Source organism: Rhamphochromis longiceps, linkage group LG5 (genome assembly GCF_057381845.1).
Source record: "Rhamphochromis longiceps isolate RC_006_pf linkage group LG5, R_longiceps_female_GT1.1, whole genome shotgun sequence".
Lineage (NCBI taxonomy): Eukaryota > Metazoa > Chordata > Actinopteri > Cichliformes > Cichlidae > Rhamphochromis > Rhamphochromis longiceps.
Window position 1 is genome coordinate 33,764,097 of NC_140561.1, and position 26,329 is coordinate 33,790,425.

Genomic DNA, 26,329 nt, shown 5'->3' on the forward strand with positions numbered 1-26,329 from the left:
TCTTATGAAAGATATAATCAGAATCTGAAGAATTTAACTTCCTGGTTAAAGAATAGCTTTATATAATACAATGACCTGTATGATTGCATGCTCTTGATGAACATCAGCAAGACAGCTTAAAAATATTAACTTTAAAGATTTTCTTCCTTAACAATGAGCAGAGCATGCTCACTCCTTGCGGTGCCACAGTGTTAGTCACTAGCTCACCTACCCACCTCAGCCATGACAGCTTTGTTATTCAAACATGAAGGTAAATAAAACACGACCCAAGCAACTGAACTGTAAACATAATGGTACAAATATAGAAGTACTAAGGAGAGTAGCGCATACAATATTAATGGGTGAGCACTGACTATTGTAGACACAGTTAAATACTTAATACTTACTTAATTATATTTTTAGGTAACATTTATTTTATCGAAAAAAAATGTTTTCGGACTCAGAAAGGGAAAAATGTCATAAAACATTGCAAAATGTTAGTAGAAAAAAATAAGTAAAAGTAATTTTTTTGCTACTTTATGCATTTAATTACTCATAGTGCATGCATTTATAATTTGAGTAATCAGTGGCCTCTTACATTGATGATCTCCAGTTCCCACAGGTTCTTAACACACTCCAGTGTGCGGTAGCCGCTGGCAAGAAAGTTGGGCAGATATTCATGCAGACCAAGGCCATCCAACCAAGTGGCAAGAGATGTGCTGCCATCACACCCCAGTGCTTTTACCTACGGAGACAGATGCATCTAAGTAAGCAAGAACTGTGACTTTATGGAAGGACAATTTGGGTTTTCTACCCAACTAAAGCTGACTGCTGCAGCGGCCATGCTAGGCAAGTAGCTTAAAAAACAGCAATGTCAGTTCAGCTCTTGACTGGAACATCAACGATTGCCGGATGGAGTGCTATGAAATCATCATTTATAATCCCCGGGGAAGGTTACTCCTGACTTTGCTGATCCCTACATATTCCATCTAAACTTTTCTCATCTCCAGAACAAAAATGTAATTTGTACAACACTGCAAAGCTTATGATCTTAGGTGACAGCTGCTTCCACTTCTTTAGGTACACTTGTTCAAGTGGTGGTCTAAAGGAACTAGTACATGCCCATGCTATAGCATTGTTTGACCTGTTCATGCTGGTGGCCATGAAATGAAAATGATATGATGCTTTGCTGTAGGCACGTAAATAGGTAAGTTTAGCTAACTGCTATGTGGTTGCTAGGCAACATACCATAGATCATGTATAATTCAGTTTTTGTGGATATAAATGAGATGCTACTATGATGACAAAAAAAGATACAATACTTTTAGATGGTGTTATAATTGTTAAACACTAAAAACAAGTCATTTTAGCCTGTTGCTTAGTACAGTAATTGCTAGGGAATCTGATGACATCAGAAACCTGATATACATAATAACCTTCAGGAGCCTATGATGTACCTGCGTGCCAAGTTTGGTTGCTCAACTCCTGACTGTGTAGGAGGAGTTAGCAGCCAAAAAAACAAACACACAGACAGAGATTTGTACAGTAAATCAGTGGCACGTAGACATAGTCAAGATCTGCTCAAACCAAGTTCAAACCAAGAACATGGAAAAGAGTTGCTTTTAATAAAGCAGTTTGGATAATATTGTTCCATTCTTAAAATAACTTCATCAGCTTCCTTCATAGTCCACCTCAAAGTAAATATGCAAGAAATGGACCTTGGAGAAATGGAGGTGTCGCCGTATGCAGAATGTAGAAGGCAAGATCAGAATGATTCACTATCGTACTCACGATGGTAAGAACAAAATTGGCCAGTGCAACCGTTACATGAATTTAACAGTAATTTTGCATGCACAGTTGGTTTTTGTTCAGTTTAACAACATTTCTACAAACATCGTAGTGAAAGAGGCCAAATGAGTTCATTAAACTGTAATGATTTCCATATTAACCAGAGTTCAATCTCACAGAAAGCATCTGTGAACTAAAACAGGACTTGCATCACGAAGGTGCTGGACCAACTGCATAATGCTATCATTTTAATGTTTTTAACAGAGTCACCGGTTAATTTGTGGATTAATGTTAAAATAATACTAGCATAGTATAAAACATAATTCCCTCAAGCATACCTTATATTTATTTTTTTTTATTGTAAATGAGGAGAAAAATTGTCTTTTAAAAATGGATAGTTGTCTAAAAAAAAAGTAATAACTAGTGTTTTATGACTCGTTTTTTCATTTGCAGTGATATCAAACAGATATCAGAGTATAACAAACACAAATAAAGCCACTCATCCATCCATTCATTCATTCAACTATCCTCTTAATCAGTTGTCCAGTTGAGGGTCACTGAACTGGAGCCCATCCCAGCTATCATAGAGTGAAAAGTGTGTATTCCTGAATGAAAGATAATAGGTTTTAAATGAACCCACTCTGTCATTTTGTTTGCTTAGACAGCTTTGTTGCTTCAGGCTTAACCCACTCTATGGACAGCATGAATACTCCTTCAACACTATAACACATATCAGGGTGCCATTTATCTATTTTTAGCTTATTTGCTATTGTTAGTGAAGTACTTGTCCTTATTGGGTTTTTTTTTGTTATTTGAGATCCTGTCAGTTGCTGGTCTCCTTAGTGCTGAAGATAACCTACGATATTAAGCACCTTGGGCAAGTTGCGTGCCGCGTGGAGGATTTTCTTTCGATGTCCTGGATCAGTGATCCCGATGTCTCTGAGATCCTGGTCCTCCATCACGTTACTTCCCTGCATGTGCACAAACACAGGAGAGACACACAAATAAACACATTCACACACAGGCACACCCAAAGGCGTAGTCATCAGACATACGTGCATGCAAACAATCACATACACACAAGCACATAGACAGTACGCAGAATGAAAATGGATATACAGAACAACAGTATGCAAGAAAAATCATTTATAATACCGTGTACATATTTGCACAGAAATAAACAATCCACTCAAAAGTATCATGACTTGCTCCACAGCCTTACTGCAAGGGTAAAACTGTGACTGAAAAAATACACACTTGCTCTTAACACACACCGCATGCGCAAACACGCAGAATATGCACATCTCTGACACAAGCAGTAACAGCAGAGTGGGAGGACAATGAAGTCAAATAAATTGTGCGTGCCAAGAGTAATCAATCTGATCTGGTGCGACTCAGCAGGAACAAAGCCTTCAGAATTGCTGCTGCGTCTCCAGGATCCCTGTGCTGCTGTGCTTCATCCAGGGACACCAAACAGTCCAAGAGGAAGTATTCCACAACAATTTGAGACTATTTGTTAATTTAGGGTGTGGAAACAATGAACAATAGATTTTTTTCTCACATCCTGAAAGCTTCAAAAAGAAAATTCTTCCCTTATTCAAATCACAGCCCCACTTGCTTCATCATCTTCTACTGGTTTATAGGTAGGAATGTAAATACAAGGAGAACCATGAAAATGAAGAGCTAAGCGTTTTTCCCTGAGGACTGCTGCAGATTGATTCTCTCTGGCCAAGAATGTTAAAATGTTCTGTAGTCTTTACTCAATCTGCTCTCTCTGGATTGGTTTCAGAGCACAATGCAGCAGTATTCACAGGCCTCTATCAGGGTGCAGTTGGGAGATTACTCACTGATCGCAAGAATAAAAGGTCAAAATGAAGCGGGCCTGATGTAAGGGAGGTCCAAAAATAGATCCTCCACTTTTATTAACACGGTTGGAAGTTTGATGATGCCTCGGGAGACTTTGCAAACTTGTTATTTCATGCCGCATTTGAAACATGTGACAGGAATGTATGGTTCAGTTCTTACATAGCTTATAAGCTATGGTAGTGTGATTTGATCTGATATGCCTTGCAGATGTAGCCATGGTAGAAGTCCTTCATCTCACTAAATGCACTCAGTTAAGGCAACAGTGAATTAGAACTGCTCCATTCCCCTTCTCCACAGAGGAATAGTTTGGAAGCATAAAGATTTTCCATTTTTAAAGCAGACGTAACAGGGAAATGATAAAGAATAAAGAGTTTACGGATCAGAATGTTGATGTTCAGCTCCATATTACGATATTCGAAAATGGGGGGGAATGTAGCGTCTGATGCAATATTAATGCAGAAGAGATGCAATACAAGTGGATGATGATGGACAGACTTCTAAGATGTTCTCCTCCACTAGATTGTTTATCTAAAAAAAATAATAATAATTTGTGTATTTTTTCACTCAAATGAAATGTGTGGCCATGAAGGTCAAGAGAGTGAAAGCTACGGGTGCCCCACTTTTGGTAGTGCAAAAATGATTATTATCGTGTAAAAATTATGAGAATGGGCACACAGCTGTTCATAATTTATGATCCCTCAAAAGCTGCATCTCAGAGCAATCATCACATGCAGAGAGCCTTGCCGACTCATGTGAGCGGCTGCTCTTGTGCGCTGACGGGCGGACACAAGGAAACTTTCCAAGCAGGACTATACAGTGTATCTTAAGCTGTGACAGCAGTGGGTTGTGGGCACAGAAAGGCTTGCGTGCTGAGACTCCTGTCACTGCAGAATTAAACTGGGAAGAGCTTTCAATCCCCTCTGGGCTCACAAACGATATAGTGTTTAAAGTAAAATCTGCTCTGGGTTTACCCTGTTTTTATGTCAGCTGATTTCCAGAAATGGTTAAATATTACTACATGTTCCTCTGGGCTCCATTGCATTGTTCCTAAATACAGTGTTAATACATAAATGAAGTCAAACATGACGGGGAATTAAAAAGGAGCCACAGTACTGCCCTCTACTGATCACTTTACTCAAATTTGCAATGAATCCCACAAATGAGTTCTGATATTTAAGTTCAGTTAGATTGATGACATCTGAAGCAAGCCTAGCACAATCTAAAAGGTCAATATTAAACATTCACAGTGCCTGCCTACTCTGACCTTTCTTCTTGTTTGCAACCTCCACATCCTTGTAAATATCCATGGCTAATTTGCCTTGTGAAGCTAATGATTTATTTCCTTGATGCATCAAGTCTAGCAGACACATTAACTGTGGCATGAACATGAACATCAGAAAGGCTAATGAACCAAGTCCACATCACACTGTATCCTGGAAATCTTGATCTACATGGATTCATTCAATCCCAATCAGACGGTAAAGCTCGCTTTTTGTTCTCTAAGTCTACTATATCTACTAAATGATGAATGTTACATTTTGGGCAAAATAACAAAATACAGGCAGAGATATTGCTTAGTCAATTGAGGATGACAGTTATTCTACCTGGTTGTTGCATCTGGCTTTTGTTGGCTTATGTTGCCTATGTAACAAATCAATAAGAAGAACAGATTTCTCCATCAACTAAATGAAGTACCTGCTCCCACATGGTCATTTGCAAGAGGACTAAAAACATATAAAGATTAGATTTAATCAGTCAAGGTTAGAAATCATCCTTTTTTAGTGCCAAAGGACTCATCCCCTCAAATCTTATGCACTGAAGTCTGAATTTAATACAGATGACCTGAGTTTTGTCTAGTACAGTACAACTGGCTGAATCCATAATGTGTTTTTTGCTGGACATTTTCTGACTGAAAAAAGTCAACTTGCCCTTTTGTTACTAGTGTTAATTACATAACAGCATTTCCAAATCTCTCAGTGTGTAAATTACTTCCAACTTAATTAACTCCAGTGTATTATTCTGGAGATAACTGATTTATTAGTGTAGCTGTAATCACCTACCAAATACTGTATTCCTTTATTTTTTACAACCATGCTCTTATAGTTGTGTTATCGCCTCATAAACAAATATAAAGCTGAGTCCATCTGAATGGTCACATTCTTACAAATTTCCACTATACTGCAATCTCATTTCTACCCAAAATGGGAAAAGAAATCCAGAAAAGACAGTAGCACTTATAAACTATACTGATTTGTCAATACAACCACTCTTTTTTTCTGACCTCACTGGTCTCACTTGACTGAATTCCACTGTGACATCAGACGCACTGTATCATATAACCCATGGTGCTATTGCAACTCTGTGGCCTGAGAAATGTTACCCCCAGGCCTACTTATTTACAGCATATAGCCATGTTTTCAGAGAAACATGACTATCAGATGGAAAGTGGTGTTTTTGGCTATCCCTGTCAAATGCAATATCAGGTTTCCTCACAATGTTCTTTACGGGAAACATGATAAAGCTTTCAGACAGATTGTGGACATCACTTTAGTATGAATATATTAATATTAGATTCTTACTGTTGCATAAAAAAAATGCTAAATTGTATATAATTCTTCAATAACTTTTTATGTTTTAGGAAAACTTATCTCTGGCATCATTTTTTAGCCACCACAGTGGAAAAAACTGTGATTTTGATCATTTTTTACAGTATAAATAAAAAATTTGAAAATAGAAAAATAGATGCATGCAAACATATGTAATGCAATTGCAGCATATCATTGTAAAAAAAAATACAGCACAACAGCATGCTGCTGCAGTGTAATCATCTCTTGTACAGTAAATGCAAGATAGGCCCACCATATGGATAGTACAGAGAATAATCTGTGGAGGATTTAATAAGATTTAGCAATCAACCATGCAAAGTGTATCTAGGATAAAACATGCTGTGCTTATATTAAGAATTGTTTGTCCTGGTTAAGTGACTATACCTAAACAGAGGTCAAGTACAGTGGCTGTAAATCAAGGGAATCGATGTGGAGACAGACATTTGAATTTTGCAGTAAATGAGATGACTGGGAATGCTGGGAAAAAGTTAATGAATGTTGGCTGTCTGTGTGTTCCCACTGGTGACAGCTCATACTCTTTATAGGGATTCAGGAAGAGGCCATAAATTTTAGCTGGGTCATGCGTTGCACAGAGGTGAGGAGGAGTTATGGAGAGGAGATGGGAAAGTGTTATAAAGGAAGAGAGAGAGTGGAAGGGTGAGTGAGAGACAGAAATAAGGGGGCGTGGAGTTACCAAGAGACAAGCAGAGTGGTGACATAAAAAGACTAATGCAGCTTGTTTGACAGTGGAGAGACAGGGTGATGTAAAGTGGAACCGACCCTTGAGATGACATGCTGCAGGTGACTCACCATGAATCGTAGGTCATCAAAGCCATTGAGCAGGAGCTTGCTCTCGTACTGCGGCAGCCCCACGTGCTCCAGCCACTCTCCCACCGGCTGGTCCAGGGCTTTACCACAGGCCCCATCTGCCGAGAGAGGGAAGCGCTTCAGCAGGGAGAAGCCGTTCAGCCGGTAGCAGCGGCACTCAGAGGACGACACATGGCATTGCCACATCATCCTCGGCCAGCAGAAGCAGAGCCGAGTGCAGCAGCACCAGGCAGGGTAGGGGGGAGACAGGGTCCAGGCCGGGGGTGAGGGGCTCCCACAGTACAGGCGGGGGCCCGGCTAAACTCAAACACAGGAGGAGGAAAGGAAGTGCTGCAGGCACCGCTCAAGCCCTGCAGGGGACTGACTAGGCTAATATACACCCACTGGTGTTAGTGTGACTGACTAGATATGTCAGGCAAGGGTGGAGGTAGTGCGGGGAAGGGAGCCCATCTGAAGCTCTGTATTGTTAAGTTATGTTGGACTGAGCCACTACAGCATCTTCCAACAAACCGAGCTCACTAAGCATTCCTTTAGTGAGCAGATGAGCAAGTGTAAAAACAAGTGCCTAGTTCGTCCAAAATCATTACAACACACCACTACAAGTCAAGAGACTAGATCATTTTCAGACTGAGTGGAAATGGAAATTATGTTTCACTAAATAAGACATTTTCATATACCTGACATTATTTACTCTGTTAAAAATATCCCCGTCACTTATTCTAAAATCAGAAACTACTCCATCAGGATGTAACACAGAAATACTCAGCTCCCCCAAAATGAATCTGTCAGGGTTTTCACCACATACTTGTAAAGCTCTGGCTGAGTCCCATGGCTTCATTGGTCAACCTCTTTGAGAGCTAGGACAAGGCTCATACAATGAAGGTAGCAGCATTCTAAAGTACTGTTGAGGTACGCGTGTAATTTTTGATCAAGGAATAGACATTTGCTTAAATCATATTTCGTCCTTACTCCACAGCCACACGGAGTACGGTCAGGTAGACATATTGTAAATCCTACATCAAAGAAACGTTGGCTTAGGCTTTCCACAGTGTGCTGATTCCAAACTCCTCAATTCATAATAAAATCCAAGTTTAGATTCCTTGATAAAGCTCCAGGTAAGCTGTCTGCCAAAGGAAAAAGGCTCAATGTCCTTGGTGGTACCAGTGCTCCCTGTGCTGCCCACTTTTCAGCAAGCTGCTGGATGTGCGGCTAAGCCAAAGAACGTGCTTCTCATCTCTGAAAGCAGTAAATCCAGGTTCAGATCCAACAGATGGCAGGTGAGCCTCTTGACTCTGAAGCGAGGATCACTGCAGGACCACAGTGCCGGTTAAGGTAGCTCCTTCCTGAGGCAGGCGCCCCCCACTCCCTCCCCAGCCCACCTGGTTCTTCCCCTTGCTGGGTGCAGCTAGCAGCCTCTGTGCTCAGGGCAGAGGTTTGCTGCATCCCCTGCCTGTCGGAGACACGCAGGCAGCGCAGATGCAGTCACAGCAGCTGCTCCTGGCTCACACACGCTACCCCTCACTGCTCACAGGGCATAGCGTCCTCACGCTGGCTACTTCTACACAGGAGACCAACGATCTGCCTTAAGCTCAGCCACTGCCGCCACGTCCTTCTCACATCCACGACAGCCAACAGACTCACTGTTCATCCCCCCCCCCCTTCTCATCCAAGCAAATCCCTCAAGCTCTTCTTTGTAACTCCCCCCCCCCCTCTTGTCTCTCTCGCTTCTCTCAGCTTTCTTTCTCTCAATCTCATAGCCCCATACCCATACTGTGTGATCGCACTGCAGGGCTGCCGTATGCTGCCTGATGAAGTGGGGTGCTGCTCCACGTAACCACCTCTCTCCCGCTATATCACTTCCCCTCCCTCTGCCTCTCTCTCCCTCTCTGGCTTGCACTCTCCCTCACTCTGTCTTGCTCCTTGCCTCTCGTTCTCAAACACACAGACAGATGCAAACGCACGCACACTTTCTCTCTCGACTCATCGTCTGTCTGTCTACCCCTTCCCATTATATCTTGCTCCTCTTTCTCTCTCAATAAAATGCACACATACTCACTCTTTTCTGGCAGTGCCTTTCTAACCTTAACGTACCTCTCCCCCTCTCTCCCCCTCCACTGCACTGATTAGAATTGCACAGAAGCACTCTGATCTTGCCAGTGGAGAAAGGACACCACCATCAGAGGCGAGGAACAAGCTCCGAAAGCCCCAAATCACAGTCTTTTCCAGCTAAGAATGACTAGAATTTAAAGGGATGATGGGACCTCGATCCAGTTCTGCAGGAGCCACGCCAGTTTTTTTGGCTAACATGGGATATTGAAACAAAGACTCTGCTCAAATCCCTGCTTATTACCAGAAGGCTTTAATTCATTTACATCTTACTTTGATGATAGGACAAGGGGGGGCAGCATTGATTCAAGTCAGCAGAGTTTTTAATACACTTGGAGAAGAGAAGAGAAGAGAAGAGAAGAGAAGAGAAGAGAAGAGAAGAGAAGAGAAGAGAAGAGAAGAGAAGAGAAGAGAAGAGAAGAGAAGAGAAGAGAAAAGGACATGTCGAGACCTGCCTCTTCTCCATCTCATCCAGCATGACAGAAAAGAGGCAAATTCCATTATGTACTTCCAGATGCTCATGTCATGTCAACCATTTTTAGAGCACAACAGAGGCTTCTTACAGGAAAAAGCCTGCATAAGAAAGTAAGATGACATAAAATTTTTAGAATTGGGGTTAAAAATAAACAAATCAGGTCATGTGTGGCATTAACATGTCTTTAGTAATCTGATCACAACTGGACAACTGCAGAAGTTCACACTTGGCATTTGAATGCCAAGCTATCGCTTTTAATCATTTGCAACATCCCAAGACATTTGAATTGGAGGTAAAGACAATACAATATAACCCCAATGATTGAGCCCCCTGTGAGCTAACTCTTCATGATGGTGGGAAGTAAGGAACCTTGTTTAACTGGAAAAGACACACTGTAGAACCAGTATCAGGAAGGGGCAGGCATGTGCCTCGACTGGTTTGGGGGTTGAGGGGAAAGAGAATAAGGGGAAAAAGAGAGACAATGACAAAAACTAATGATAAGACCAAATACCAGATTCCTGCTGCAGTCTAATTTTTCAAACCAGCATCTCACTGCTCTACACAACAGCAGATTACTGTAAGCTATCACTAAGTAGATGGCAGTACCTTCCTGAGCCAGGTACTGCCAGAGGTTTCTTCTTGTTAGAAGGGAGCTTTTCCTTCACTGTCACCAAAGAACTTTCTCAGAGGGGCTTTTTCTTTCTTTGTATTATTGTAGGCTTTACAATATAAAGTGCCTTGACGCAACTACTGTTGTGATTTGGTGTTATGTAAATAAAATTGAGCTGAACTGAATTGAATTGCATTAAAGTGCCTTTCACAAATTACAAAATCATCCAACAGTCTTTCGCAGAAGTAATAATAAATAATAGCCACAGGTGTTCAAACTGCTAAAGCCAATGGCAGATGCACAGCTGTATTTTAGTGACTAGCAAAGCTTCAGTTGACAAGTGCAACTCTGCAGTCAAGTGGCTGAAAAATGAAGCCAATGCTAAAGTACCTGAAGTAGATAGCTTATAGTTATTGAACTGTAACTTTCTTTGTGGTGTTGGTGACCTTTTGACATTTAAACAGTTCAAGAGTCTGTGCCTCAGTTTTATTGCATAAAAATCTATTATTTTATGTACTATTAGAACTAAATTGTGAATATGTGTGGTATGTGCTTTGCACCTCCACGGTTTATGGAAGCATTTGCTAACCAAGTTTAGCACTTCATTTTTTCATCTAAATATGTCCATCTTTCATTATTCTGTCTTTTTTCCACAACATGTCAGGACCCACTAACCCAACACCTGAGCTTTGAAATGCAGTCTACACAAACCAATCCCTGATGTCCCAAATGTTACGTTCATCTTTTATATACAAAAAAGGTGAATCAAACCACCTTCAATGGAGGTCTGAGCTATGTGATCTCGGTACATCTTGAGTATATTCACACCTGTAATTAGAACTGTCCACTTGTGATCTTGACCAAAAATGCATGTTAATGACAGGTGAACAAGGCTTGAAAGACTCTCTCACTCACTTATGCAGGGTGTCCAGTGGTGTTATCCCAGTACAGCTCCAGGCAAAGCATTATTATGCAGGCTTTCAAGCAGCCTGCAATCACCTCACACATTCCCCAATGGGTAGCCAGCCAGTCAGTAAGGTAGAGAGGGCGAGGAGAAGCAATGACAACACAGGGAGGCAAAGTGAAGGGCTATTGATTGAACCTTCTCTTTAATTGGCCACGTATACCTTTGTTTCTTCGCCCTTAACAATTAGGTGAAAGGCCAAGTCAGGTCTCAATGACCTGTCAGTCATCCACAAGGACCGATGCTCATCATTCGTTATCAGGAAAAGAGGCTGCTATTAAATTTTCTGTGACTGAGGACAAGAATGATGGATAGGGGGAAGGAGAAAGGAAGGGAGAAGGAGAGAATGTGCAAGAGAGATAAGACGGAAAAAGACTAATAGAGGAGGCGGCGATGAAACATATGGGTGAGATAAGATGGTAATAGGAAGTAAGAAGGATTGAAGTGGACTAATTATGATTCACTACAAGATCCCACAACTCCTCCTTCTCATACTTTACACTTTTCTTCTAAGCCTCATACCAATCTCAGCTTTTACGATACAACAAAACTGCTCAAAATACCATCCACCCCACCCAATTTTTTTCATTCTTTTGGGACAGGAACACCTCCCACGATAGTAAAACCTAATTACTGACTGACAGAGGATCCAATTCTCCTATGGGGGGTGGGGGGAAATGGGTCACTGTCTTATCCCCTGTTAAACAGCCCAAGCTGTCAAATCTGTCCAAGTGGGTTTCTGTGCTGTGTGAGCACTACGAGGTCTAGACTTGGCTCCACGGAACACCCCGAATGGCCTATTTACCGAAGAAGAGGTAGAGGTTGTGTGTAGATAAAGCCATGCCTTTTTATCAGAGCAGGAGAAAAGCAGTAGCTCCTTGTCAACACACCCAAGCACTGGAGAAAATGAGCCGCAAAGCTGAATTAATTCAGAGAAACTGAAGGCGGACTCTTTTCCTTTGAACGTCAGAGTGTGCCTGTACACAAACCGAGCCGATGCCTCCTGTGTGCTGTTAGCTGTGCGGTCTCTCTCCAGTCCCTCTCTTATTCTAAGCACATTTACTCAGTGAACTCTTTCATACAATCAAGGCACTTGTGATGGGCACACAACACAAACATCATTATCTTTGAGGATTTATATGGTACAAAACTGCATTAACATTTTGCTAGCCGAGAAAATCTGATTCTTTTCAGAAATTGCTTCGAGAAGATGAATGACCATCCTTCACTTGTGTTATGAAGTGGATAAGTTTTTCCTCATCCTGTCACAACAAAAGCTAAAAGTGGAATAAAGATTTACAATTTAGGTTTCCATCTTTGCATAATCCCTCCTACATCTCTCCCCTCCTATCTATGTGTACCTCCTTCCCCATGTGATTACTCTGAAGGGTAGCCGATCCTTCCCTTACACAGTGAAAAAAGGAAATATGACCTTTTTATTAAGAGAGACACAAAAAAAGCATCCTGGCAACCATCAGAACTAGTTGTGCACAATCTCCGATTTAAATCGGAGCAGCAAGTGTATGACTCAGCTGAATCTGGGACACTTTCAGCATGTCATTCTTCAAACAAGGACTATTAATAGTACACACCTATAAGTGTAGCGAAAACAAACACCATATTTGCTCTTACGTAATGTGGAATAACTCCAGGTCTTAATTGCTTAGATAGCATTTAATCCAACACTGCTCACTGAGCTGGAATTTAAGTCAAAATTAAAATGATAAATTAACAAGCTTTCCTTAAAAAAAGATATATTTGAGCTTAAAGATAATGAATGAACAGAAATTATCCTTAAAAGAATTGAATTGTGATGAAATAAGTACATTTAATGATTTCTAAGAACAGTTTATTTTTATTGTTTTTGATATACTTTCGTCCTCTTCTTTTGAAAATGTACATTTCTAAATTGTGAGTTTCTTAAAAGCACTTTGATCGGCATTTTTTTACTTTAGGGGAAATCATAAACATTGAGAATTTTCACCATATTGTTGCCACTCAAAAAGCTGTATAATGTTTATTTACTTTTACAATATAGGTTTTACTTCTCAAGGCTAACAGAAATCAATTGTCTTCCTGACATGACGACTGAAAATAAAATTTAATGCTAAATCCAAAACAGAAAATTTACAATCTTCACTATTTTATATTAAAAGTGGTCAAAGCAATCACATAAATACACCAAATGGACATTTGTAAGAGGAATACAGGAAGATGTTATGGAAGAAATGACAGCATTGAATCAGAAATATGATGAAAGAAACTCTCTCGTTAGCAGACACTGCAGCCCATAAAGCATACTGCACATTACTAATGAAAATGTTATCCCAATAAATCTGATGAGACACGTAAAACGCAGTCCTGTGCAGAAAAACACCCTTACACAGTCCTGTACGACAAAGCCTCCTTTCCTACAGAGTATGTAATGGGGGTAGGTTTACACTGTATCAACTCAGTTGCGTTATCTAAACAAACTGAGATGATGCCAGCTGGCTTCTCCCTCTGTACTGCCTGAAGGACAGTTGATGAAGCGTACTATCAAATCAAGCCCTATTGAGATCTATAGTACCACGAGAAAAAAAATTACAACACTGAGGGGAATTTAGAATTTGATTTCCCATGAAGTGGAAACCTTGTGAGTAATAAATAACAACAATGATGTGCCAAACAAAAGTCAGCATGAATCACTGTAACTTGTGAGAACAATAAAAGAGCTCTTCGTCCTTTCTGAAGGCGTGTTTAAATGCCATGAAGGAGCTCTTGCTGGTGTAAAATGACTGGTTGCAGATAATATTCTATATAAATCGTGCTCAATTAACTCATCAGTGGTAAATGAGTAACATTCCTTAATACCTCAGACAGTGTTGTTATTTTGCATTTACACCACAAAGTCAAATCTGTGGAGAAGAAAAGACTCCAAATTCAAGTTGGTTACTGATGGATTACCTGAACTTGGTATGGGCTGCTTGTTTTTGGATGTTTCAATTCCTGCTCCAATTAAGTTCATGATCTTCTCAATCTGTTGAAGAGAAATAAACGTGAAACACTGGTGAAAAATTACCTTACCCGAGACTGACATATTAACTCATGACTTTAAAACAGAAGGCAACACATCATAATGGATCGACTTTAATGCATTAATGTAAAACACACATCCAACCTTCCTTTATCCTACCTGAGCCAAACCAATTATAAAACAGGAAGGAGTGAGACTGCCTGAAGAGTTAGGTCTGTGCACTGCTACTGCTGGGAGTGTTGGAGAGAAGGCAGGCTACTTTGCATTGATGGATTACGAGCAACAGTCCAACGTGGACAGCAATTCAATGACTAATGCTTCACTCAGCAAAAACACAGACGGTTGATTAAGGTGAAGCAAGAATATCTAGGAAGTTCTGTAACCAGGTCCAAAATGCATAAACTAAGCCCCAAGAGAATGAGAGCTGCTGTTGACTGTTTCAGGGAGTAACTGATTGCCCCCTCAGACCTGTGGCTTCAGAGAATAAAGCAATAGCTTACTGCAAGATTAAGTGTGCACAATGCTGCATGCAGGAGATTACAGAACAACTCAAAAAAGAGTTGTTCTGGGGCTTAGAGCTGAGCGTGTTTATTTAAGAGGACTCTGATTTTCCAGAGCCAAAATATATTTTAAGGTTGTTTGTTTTTGTTTATTTTGCTGAGTAACAGAACATTTGTGCAGATTCTAGTGAAATGCTTTTGGAGACTGATAAAGGTATCACAGCTGATATTTGAAAGGCAAGGAAGACAAGCTATGAACATTATTTTTTTTCATCCCAATAGAAATGAATATGCACAGATATATAGGAATATACATTTCAGCAGTTGAAGAAAACTCCAGTATTTTATTATTGCACTTCATAGACTTGATTTAAAGTTTGTCAAAAATTGAAGCACTGAGAAAGGCAAGATAGAATTACTTTCTACATTTTTCATTGCATAAAAATGATAATAAACAAGCTTTACACTCTACACTCCAAAGTTTGAAACACAGCATTTGCTATATACTCGAGACAGAGAATCCCAGCTGTGCACAAAAACAGTCAAGAAATGACGCAATCAAGAATAGCAGGACTTTCCAAGTGTTTTTTTTTTATCTTCACTGGCATAAAGGTAGTTTAGAGGTGCAACTTGGCCTGCCAGCTAGTGAAATTTGCAGCCTTAGCGATGCTGGAGATTTTTCCAGCTTTAGCCAGAGGTGATAACCCTGTGTGGATTATCTGCGATTTCTTGTTTTTATCAGTAGTTTAATTATCTGAGAGAGACTATTGCATTGTTACTAAACACAATAATTCAAAAATGGAACAGTTTGACATCTTCAAGTTGAAATTCATAGAAAATAAACTAATAAAATTAAATCTGTTTTTGCATGTTAATCTAGAAGTTTTACAATTTTAGGAAATGTGAAAAAGAAAAAAATATCTAAAGTTTGGACTTTAGCCCGGTGAAATAAGCTGAAATGGCTCTGAAACATCCTCTTCATGAGACTGACATTTAAATGAAGCTTATGCGTAAGTTCAATAAGGAAGATCTGTCGTCACCCATCTGTCTGCTTCCCAGGTGTTGACGGATAATCTAAGCTTTACATCAATTCCACTTTCCCACGCTGTCAAGTTGATTATGACATCACATGTCTAGTCCAATCAGTTTTCTGCTGGCCTCCTTCAGGCCGATCAGCCTTTACTCGGCTACTTTAAATCTCACTGCGCATCTGTTATTCTTCCTTGCAGTCGCCTTCATGCAACTCACCTCCTCCCTATCACCGCCTCTCATCACTCAGGCTCCATTCAAGCCTCCATCTTCATCTCCACCACCAGCGTCTAGACTCTGGGGGGGGGGGGGGTCCTGCCCTTATCCCTATCACAGCTGGGATTATGTTCTGCTGTGCTAGGCCATCGGGGTCTGAACGCCAAATACCTCAAATTGAATTTTGTACATCAATAAATCATGTTCAGTTCATTCTAATGATCGCTTCTTATTGAACCGAAGCTTACTGTTGTTCCAAATACACTTATGTCCACTATCAATTTTATTCAATCAGTCATGGTTTTGGTACTACCTAAACTACCCTAAACACCAAGCTAAGCGCTCAGTCGACAACACCTTGACAATCTCTGGTGCTATGGAAAAATGTGTAGGTGAGTTACAAAGTTACAAAGGAAGTTTTGCACCAAACACCTCATTGTGATTGGTCACTAGCAGATTGTTGCCGTTACCCACAGTTTACACCAACTTACCCACACCAACTTGCCGGCAGACACTTGCATACTACTGGCTGAGTGGAAGTAAAACTTGAAAACGTTTGATCTGTTTGCTGACGGGTCGGTTCATTACAAACTATAGACAACCTTGCAAATTTGCTAGCAATCAAAGCAAATCTGTGAGGCTAATTTTGCACAATCACTCACCAAATGGCCGGGGAAAAAACATTTTTCCTAGTGACCAGTGATTTGCCATTGGGTCGCCAACTGGTTTCTAGACCTGTGTATTTGGAGCCTTCACCTGCTAAAGAAATTTGGTTGAAGCTTAAAAAATAAAAATAGACGTCCAAAGATGAAATAGATGTGAATTTTATTAGTCTACTTCTGCATTTTGTTAAGTACTTCTCCAACCTAGGGCTGTGGGCGGGATGTGTTCTATCTTAGCTTTCACAGGCAGTGTTGCGACTTTTTTTTTTATAAAAAGCGACTAGCGACAAATCTGGCGACTTCTTCTGGTGTTATTGGAGCCTTATTTATGACGACTTTTTGACGTGAAAACGCATATCGCCCTTACTCTCAATAAGCAGCGGGTGCTGCCATGAGCACCTCGCCCATGCCAAAGCGCTCACCCCCAGCTGCTATCAGGGCAGGAGACGTTCAAACCTATGCGTCCAAACTGCAAATGAATCGCGCATGAGCGAAGCCGCTGCTCCCGCACTGACTGTAACGCAGTCAGTTCTTTTACTGTTATGTTGTTTTGTGGACCACAAGGTTTTAAAATACTTATAAACACACACACACAAAGTAACTCCAACAGAGTGCCTATTTCGGGTCACTTTTGACGGTCCAAGCCCGGATAAAGGAGCAGGTTTGGAATTGTGACATTAAAAAAACAATAATTGCCAAAAAATATAAATTATAAATGGATTTAAGACGTTTTTACTGACTTTATCTCTCTTCCTCGATGTTATTTCTCTCTCCAACTGCATAGGTTACAATACATTAGCATGACCAATTATGCAAATTAGGCGATGACATAATTTAGCGACTTCTAGCGACTTTTAGGACAGCCAATAGCGATTTTCCTTACTCTGGAGTTGGCGACACTGGTCAGAGGACAAAAGAAAAAGTACATCCTGGACAGACTGCCAGTACATTACAGGGCCATCAAATGGACATCCTTATATTTTATTTATTACAACCCTATTCCCCGTTCCTATGAATAATAATCACTGTAATCTAGGGCTGCCACAAACGATTATTTTGTTAGTCCACCGATTATTTTTGCAATTAGTCGACTAATCAGATCATGCATCTATTGTAGTTAAACAGACTTATTGCGCCAGCATGCATCTGCTCTTATATAACTATCACTAGCTTACAGCTTGAAGTGTTTAAGGTATGTGCTAACTAAAAATAAAGACAAGATGGAAGTTTATTAAATTTTAATGAAATGTGCAGATTGTTGCGGTGGAGTTCAATAAACTCAGCCGATTTACTCAGGAACAAATAAAATACTGAAAAAAGCCAAACAATAACATTTTTAAGTTATCTAAGTGACTTATATTTCATGTTTAACCTGAGTAGCGAAAGACGGCGGTGGGTTTGAAAACGATTTGCCCAGAGTCCGGTGTTCTCACCAGCTCTAGTGAGGCTCGCTATCGAGCTGGTGGGTAACAGACGTCTCTGAAAACGTCGGAGCGCTTTTGAAAATATGTGGTGTCTTGATAAACTGAGCAGATATTTGAGGTTTACACAGCTACATTCTCGCCTGAAAACACGTTAAACGTTTATTTTATGACTCAGAAAGAATAATAAGAGTAATATTAAAACTAACTGCTGCCATTGTTGGAAACTGAGCTGGGCCGCGCTATGAATTCTGGGACACAGCTTCTTCTTCTTCGGGGTTTAACGGCAGCTGGCATCCTTGTACATGCAGTGCTGCCATCTTCTGTTTCAGTCCGTTATTACACTCTTAAATCCTACTACTTATTCCTGCGTCTTTTGGGATCTTACAAAGCTTCAAACGACGCGTCGACTAGCATCCCCAGGCTTCTACCTTTCTACCTATAAAACCCGAGAGCAGCCAAATGGCTGGTAGGCTTTTAGCTAAGCTTTAGCTTCAGCCAAGTGGAAGCTAAATTGGCTAGTCATTCATATGTATATTAGGTCGTTATCTGGGAATTCTGGAGGGAGGGGAGTGGGGGTGTGTGATTGAGGGCGTGGGGGAGCTGCTAAAAGCTGTGCACTTCCTTTTGTGTTTCATCTTGATGCATTCTCAATCATCCAGGGAAATAAATCTCCAAAAGTCACCAACTTGGAGTGTTTCAGTTTGCCATCTTAGGGAGAAATCAACACACATGGGTGTATGTCCTTTGTTGCTGAGATTTATTGATAAAAAACAGTACAAAAAACCAACCATTTGTACAAATATTTACAAATAATAATAAAAAGTGAGTGAGTACAATTCAACATTTTCAGCAATCACTCACAATCCTGGCACTGCCATGGTATCTGTAGTCTGCATTTACCACATGTGTATCTTTTGCAGTGAACACATCGCACAGTGGCATGATTGTTCTTGCAGTTGTGTTTGACCTGACACGTGGCTCTTTTTCCAGGGCTAGGTGTGGAGGGTTGTGTCCGAAGCAACTGTTCTTTTCTTGCCTTCTTCGCAGCTACATGAGAGTGAGCCAACTCTCTTGCAAGCTCCACCAGGAAGTCCACCCGTCTTTCCTTCGTCCCGGTGCATGCTTGATACAGCACATGTGCATTCAGTGCTGCCATGTCAATCATGTTATAAAACACGGCGACTGGCCAGCGCCGTGTTCCTCTGTGGACAGTGTACTCCCGAACCATCTGGTCCATCACATCCACGCCACACTTTGTTTTGTTGTAAAGGGAGACAGTGTTTGGCTTCCTTTTGGTGGTGTTATCAGTCTGAACCACGCTGTGCATGCTGCTAAGAATATAGACTGTCTTCTTCCGTTTGGCCGCATTCGCCGTCAGCGTGGCAGCAGAGGTTGAAAACACCTAAGAAATAAGATAAATTGTTATTTCCATAGCACTTTTACACACAATGAAACACATAAACATAGAACCACAAAAGACCTGTAACATACCTGAGTGGTGAATTCATTGCGATCTGTCTGTCTAGTGGATTGAGAAATTTCCCTGCGAATCCTGTTGACTGTGCCGAGGATGGTGGTTTTCCGTCTAAGAAGTTTTTGCGCAAGTGAAAGCGATGTGAAAAAATTGTCCGTGGTAACATTTCTGCCCTTGTCTAGGAATGGTTCCATCAGCCTCATTACTACATTTTCAGAAAGTCTCTCCCCAGTGGGACGACTGGGGTCCTTGCCAAGATATGGGAAGACATTGCAAATGTACTTGGATTTTAGGTCGCAAGCCACCCAAAACTTGATCCCAAACTTGTCAGGTTTACTTGCAATATACTGCAGGAAACAGCACCGAGTCTTTGATGGGGAAAGCTGTTCATCAACGGTGATATGTAGACCACGTGATGCAGTTGGTGACAAATGATCCCCACACACTGGAAATTGCAGCAAACTTATCAGTCTTTGCTCGATTTGCTCCATTGTGGCATCAATCAGACCACTGGTATAATGTTGAAATGTACTCACTCACTTTTTATTATTATTTGTAAATATGTGTACAAATGGTTGGTTTTTTGTACTGTTTTTAACAACCCGTTCTCACTCCCAAAGCGTAACATTTTACGCTAGGTGACAAATCGTCACCATATTACGTTTTCGGCTACCCACCACGTTCCTAAATGACGACCTCGGAAAAAGAGGAAATATGAGAACCGTCTGGACTGAACCTACACATGTTCGCTCTTTTTCTTCAAATCGCTTAGAAACACGCTATTTAACATCATTAAAGTCCTGGTTAAGGTCAGGAATAAGGTTATGGTCAGGGCTAGGGATAAGGTTAGGTTTAGGGCTGGAATACAGGTCTGGAACGTCTACTACCGCGGGAGCGTCATTGCACTGGATTCCAGCCATAACCCGCCGCGTACCATAAGAACGCCGAAGGTCTCCTTTCGCGTTCCTCAGGAACGCCGCGGGACGTGACAAAACGTCCACATGTTACGCCTCGGGAGTGAGAACGCTCTGGTTTTTAATCAATAAATCTCAGCAACAAAGGACCTACACCCATGTGTGTTGATTTCTCCCTAAGATGGCAAACTGAAACACTCCAAGTTGGTGACTTTTGGAGATTTATTTCCCTGGATGATTGAGAATGCATCAAGATGAAACACAAAAGGAAGTGCACAGCTTTTAGCAGCTCCCCCACCCCCTCAATCACACACCCCCACTCCCCTCCCTCCAGAATTCCCAGGTAACAACCCAATTTACATATATGAATGACTAGCCAATTTAGCTTCCACTTGGCTGAAGCTAAAGCTTAGCTAAAAGCCATTTGGCTGCTCTCCCGGGTTTTAAAGGTAGAAAAAGCCAAATGGCGGTCCGTGGGGGTTTAATTAAATTAGTCGTCGACTATCGTGACTAGTCGACTAATCGTGGCAGCCCTACCACTGGCCAGGTGTATAGTCATGCATCAAGAACAACAAGGCAAATGATCTGTACCAGTCACTCTGTTATAAAAGAATCTACTACAAAAATAACATTCAATATCCTTCAGCTATTACAGACAAGTGTAAATCCAGCTACAAGTTCTGACAACTTCAAGCAAGCCAATTAACAGGCTGGGGTCACCTTAAAATGTATGAACACAGTATTGCGAATCAGGCTAGAGACTATATTTAGAAACACTGGAGTAGTCTATTCATAATCAGCATGAAGATTTTTGCAAGCCTGAAAAACTGATTCTGCTTCCACTAGTGACACCAGAGACACAGCCAGGCTTATTTGATGTAATATTTAGTGTTTGAAAAAGCCCTATGCACTTCGCTAGTGGCATCAACACTGTGGATTGCCTTGATTCATTTGGAAGTCAGGCACGTGGGACACACAGCATATGCCTCCAGCAATACAGACCGCACATTACTTTATGAATTAACCCAGTTACATTCTATATCACATAGACACACTCATCAGGAGTGCATTACATCTAAGCTTAAGTGCACCTTTATTAAGACCCGTCACCAAAAAATGCTGCTTCTGAGGAAATTAATTACGTAATAACTAAAGTGCTGAAATGTCTTCATGTGCATATGGCCTCATCCGGTGCATACAATTCCCCAAACAATAGTTGCAAAAAACCTTTAGGGTATTTTATGTGATTTCAAAAAGAGAAAGTTGCCATCATATACGTTAAAACACACAGAACTGTGCAAACATTGCACCCACCAGAAGTAAAGATTGCTTTCAAAAACAAAGGCATGAATAGTTTGTCAATTAAGTTCATATAAAGTCCATCTGTTGCTTTTAAAACTGCATTAATTCTCCCAGGTACACTTTTACATAGTTTTATAGAGCGAGTAGGATGTCCCCAATATCTTGGAGTGCTTGCCATAGTTCGTCCTATCTCTTCTTCCCACACTTAGGCGCCATAAAATCAGGGCTTTATTCTTTGGCTTTTATTCTGGCTCTGTGTTTACTGTTTGTACCCTTACCTGGTGCCCAAAATGTTTTGCACTGTAATGTATATTGAAGGTATTTCTCACGAAACAGTTACCATGTGAACTGTACCAAATGTACTTATCCACTAACAAGTAAGTCTACTTTATCCCTAAGCCAAAGCTAAAAATGGTGGTAACGAAAGACTGATGTTACAGAGGAATCTTTACACCACAAGAAAAATTAAAGCAATAGTTCTACATTTGGGAAAATGTGCTTGTTGGCTTTCTTGCCGTGAGTTAGAAGAGAGGATCAATAAAACGCTCAAATCTGCACACAAAATATGAAGTTATACCTACAATTTGGCTTCTTCAGGTTACAATAAAGGTGGGACACAGGGAACAAATAAGCCTCGCTCTGTCTAAAGTCCACAAAATCTGCCCACCAGCACCTCAAATTCTCAGTAATTGTTAAATCTCGACTCCATACAGAAAATGAACACTCCCAGGAACAGCTCCCAAGAAGTCAGCAACGAAATCACCAACAGCCAAAACACATAGTCTCTATTTCCAAACTTTGGTTTTTGCATGAATAAAATATCTGATTTTATTATATAATATATTAATTGGTGATAAAAATAAGCATAACAGTTGCTCGATGGAATATTTTGTTGGTTTTAGACAAAACTAATATAGCCAATTAAACCTGTTTGTAGGTTTAAGATAAGATAAGATAAGATAAGATAAGATAAGATAACCTTTATTAGTCCCACACGTGGGAAATTTGTTTTGTCACAGCAGGAAGTGGACAGTGCAAAAGTTATGAGGCAAAAATTAGAATACAATAAGAATAAATACAGTACACAGCTGTACAGAATAGAATAAAATAAAATACTATATACAGTAGAATAAAATAAAATAAATATACAATAAGATAAAAATAGAATACAAATACAAATACTATATACAACTGAGTAAAAATACAACGAAGACAGAAAGGATTATTGCACTTAGTGTTATTGCATATGTATGGATGTGTGTGCTTGATCAGTTAAAGTCTTTATTATGGAGTCTGACAGCAGTGGGGAGGAAAGACCTGCGAAATCTCTCCGTCCCACACCGTGGGTGCCGCAGTCTCCCACTGAAGGAGCTGCTCAGTGCTGTCACAGTCTGCTGCATGGGGTGGGAGATGTTGTCCATCAGGGATGACAGCTTAGCCGCCGTTCTCCTGTCACTCACCACCTCCACTGGGTCCAGAGGGCATCCTAGAACAGAGCTGGCCCTTCGGATCACCCTGTTCAGTCTCTTCCTGTCCCCAGCAGAGATGCTGCCGCCCCAGCAGACCACGCCATAAAAGATAGCAGAAGCCACAACAGAGTCATAGAAGGTCTTCAGGAGTGGGCCCTCCACTCCAAACGACCTGAGTCTCCGCAGCAGGTACAGCCTGCTCTGCCCTTTCCTGTAGAGGGCGTCTGAGTTATGAGTCCAGTCCAGTCTATTGTTCAGATGAACACCAAGGTACCTGTAGCTGTCCACAGCCTCAATGTCCATACCTTGGATGTTGAGTGGTTGCAGTGGAGAATGCTTGTGCCTGCGGAAGTCTACCACCAGTTCCTTGGTTTTACTGGCGTTGATCTGGAGGTAGTTCAGCTGGCACCAGTCCACAAAGTCTTGGGTCAGACCTCTGTACTCCTTGTCGTCCCCATCAGTGATGAGGCCGACTACTGCAGAGTCATCAGAGAACTTCTGCAGGAAGCACTGGGTGGAATTGTGGGAGAAGTCTGCAGTGTAGATGGTGAAGAGGAACGGAGCTAGAACCGTTCCCTGTGGGGCCCCCGTACTGCAGACGACCCTGCCAAGTACGGGGCCAAGTTTAATGCCAAGATAACCAGCAGCAGGCTGTTCTATCACTCAGTGTAACACCAATCTAACTCATATTAAGACACACCTCACAGACTTTCTGCATCAACACAAAGCAAAACCTACTTTAATTCAGTTTATTTATACAGTGTCCAATCACAAAAAAATTAATTATTAAAAAAACCAATCTCAAGATGCTTTATATAGTATAAGGTAAAGGCACCATAACATGAGACACAGAAACCCAACAATAGCCTAGAAGTAAGGGCTTTGCATTACTGAAAAGAAAAAAACAAAGCTCTATTTTAACAGGAAGAAACCTCCGGCAGAACCAGGGTAAGGGAGGGCAGCCATCTGCCACGACCGGCTGGGGTGAAGGAAGAAACACAACAAACAAATCACAGAACAAAGCGCAAACTACAAGAGAGAGAAGACACAAAGCTAATTACATGCAGTAACGGTGTACAAATACATGGGGAGTGGAAGAGAGGAAAGGTGCTCGGTGCATTATGGGAGATCTGCCTGCAGCTTAAGCCTACAGCAGCATAACTAAGGAATAGGTCAATTACTAGCTTTATCAAAAAGTTATACACTCAACAAAAATATAAACGCAACACCTTTGTTACTGCTCCCATTCCCCATGGGATGGACGTAGAGACCTAAAATTCATTCCAGATACACAATATAACCATCCCTCCCAAACAGTGGTCACAAATCAGTCCAAATGTGTGGTAGTGGGCACATCTGCTTTATTGAGATAATCCATCCCACCTCACAGGTGTGCCACATCAGGATGCGGATCTGACATCATGAGTAGTGCACAGGTGTACCTCAGACTGCCCACAACAAAAGGCCACCCTGGAATGTGCAGTTTTTTGCGCTATTGGGGGTCTGGGGACCCAGAACCGGTCAGTATCTGGTGTGACCACCATTTGCCTCGTGCAGTGCAACACATCGTCGCATGGAGTCTATCAGATTGTCAATTGTGGCCTGTGGAATGTTGGTCCACTCCACTTCAATGGCTGTGCGAGGTTGTTGGATATTCGTGGGAACTGGTACACGCTGTCGTATACGCCGGTCAAGCACATCCCGAACATGCTCAATGGGTGACATGTCCGGTGAGTATGCTGGCCATGCAAGAACTGGGACATTCTCAGCTGCCATCTGCCCTGAACAATGTGAACCATGATTCATCCGTGAAGCGCACACCTCTCCAACGTGCCAGACGCCATCGAATGTGAGCATTTGCCCACACAAGTCTGTTACGGCGACGAGCTGGAGTCAGGTCAAGACCCCGATGAGGACGACGGGCATGCAGTTGAGCGTCCCTGAGACGGTTTCTGACAGTTTGTGCAGAAATTGTTTGGTTGTGCAAAACAATTGTTCCAGCAGCTGTCTGGGTGGCTGGTCTGAGACGATCTTGGAGGTGAACCTGCTGGATGTGGAGGTCCTGGGCTGGTGTGGTTACACGAGGTCTGCGGTTGTGAGGCCGGTTGGATGTGCTGCCATATTCTCTGAAACGCTTGTGGAGACGGCTTGTGGTTGAGAAATGAACATTCAATGCACGGGCGACAGATCTGGTTGACATTCCTGCTGTCAGCATGCCAATTGCACGCTCCCTCATTGCTTGTGGCATCTGTGGCATTTTGCTGTGAGACAAAACTGCACATTCCAGGGTGGCCTTTTGTTGTGGGCAGTCTGAGGTACACCTGTGCACTACTCATGATGTCAGATCAGCATCCTGATGTGGCACACCTGTGAGGTGGGATGGATTATCTCAATATAGCAGATGTGCCCACTACCACACATTTGGACTGATTTGTGACCACTGTTTGGGAGGGATGGTTATATTGTGTATCTGGAATGAATTTTAGGTCTCTACGTCCATCCCATGGGGAATGGGAGCAGTAACAAAGGTGTTGCGTTTATATTTTTGTTGAGTGTATATTTGAATTCTAATATGTATAATAGACACAGTGTCTGACACCTGAACCCAGCCTGATAAAGATAAAGGCTTTGACCCACAATGGAAACTCCAGGGACCTGAAGTAATGCTGGAGTTTGGAAGCAGTGCTCTGTTGGCCTAATACAGCAGTATAACTAGCGTGCATCAACCTAACCAAATAGGTATAAAATAACAATTTATAAAGTCACAGTTTGTTCTCTGAATCCAGTTAAGCACTGCTTTTTCCTTAAGTATTATATCTGAAAGGTGAAGTTAACCCAGCCTTTTCTCAATGGTATTAAGTTTAACTCATACCGTATTTTCTAGAAAATGTCTGGGAGTCAGAAGGGATATGATCAAGTAGATGTATTCACACTGAAATGCTACTGATAATGCTGTTATGAAGCACTTGGAGGTTTGAGTGGGCTGTATCATAAAAATCGGTGCTCAGCTGAATGATAGCACTAAATCCTGAAGTGATTTAGATGTTAATACAGTTTAAGCCGCTCCTCAGTTCATGCACATGTTGCAAAAAATTATCCAC

The 26,329-nt window shown here is 41.4% G+C and overlaps 1 protein-coding gene across 1 annotated transcript in view; it reads right to left on the minus strand.

Moving 5' to 3' along the window:
* Nucleotides 1–26,329, minus strand: part of anks1ab (ankyrin repeat and sterile alpha motif domain containing 1Ab) — a 59,735-nt gene that overhangs the window by 18,387 nt on the left and 15,019 nt on the right. The window contains exons 2-5 of the mRNA XM_085407320.1: nucleotides 14,169–14,241; nucleotides 7,050–7,165; nucleotides 2,640–2,738; nucleotides 578–724 (exon numbers count right to left, since the gene is read on the minus strand). Of these exons, the coding sequence (XP_085263446.1) occupies nucleotides 578–724; nucleotides 2,640–2,738; nucleotides 7,050–7,165; nucleotides 14,169–14,241 (435 nt within the window). The remainder of the gene's footprint in view (nucleotides 1–577; nucleotides 725–2,639; nucleotides 2,739–7,049; nucleotides 7,166–14,168; nucleotides 14,242–26,329) is intronic.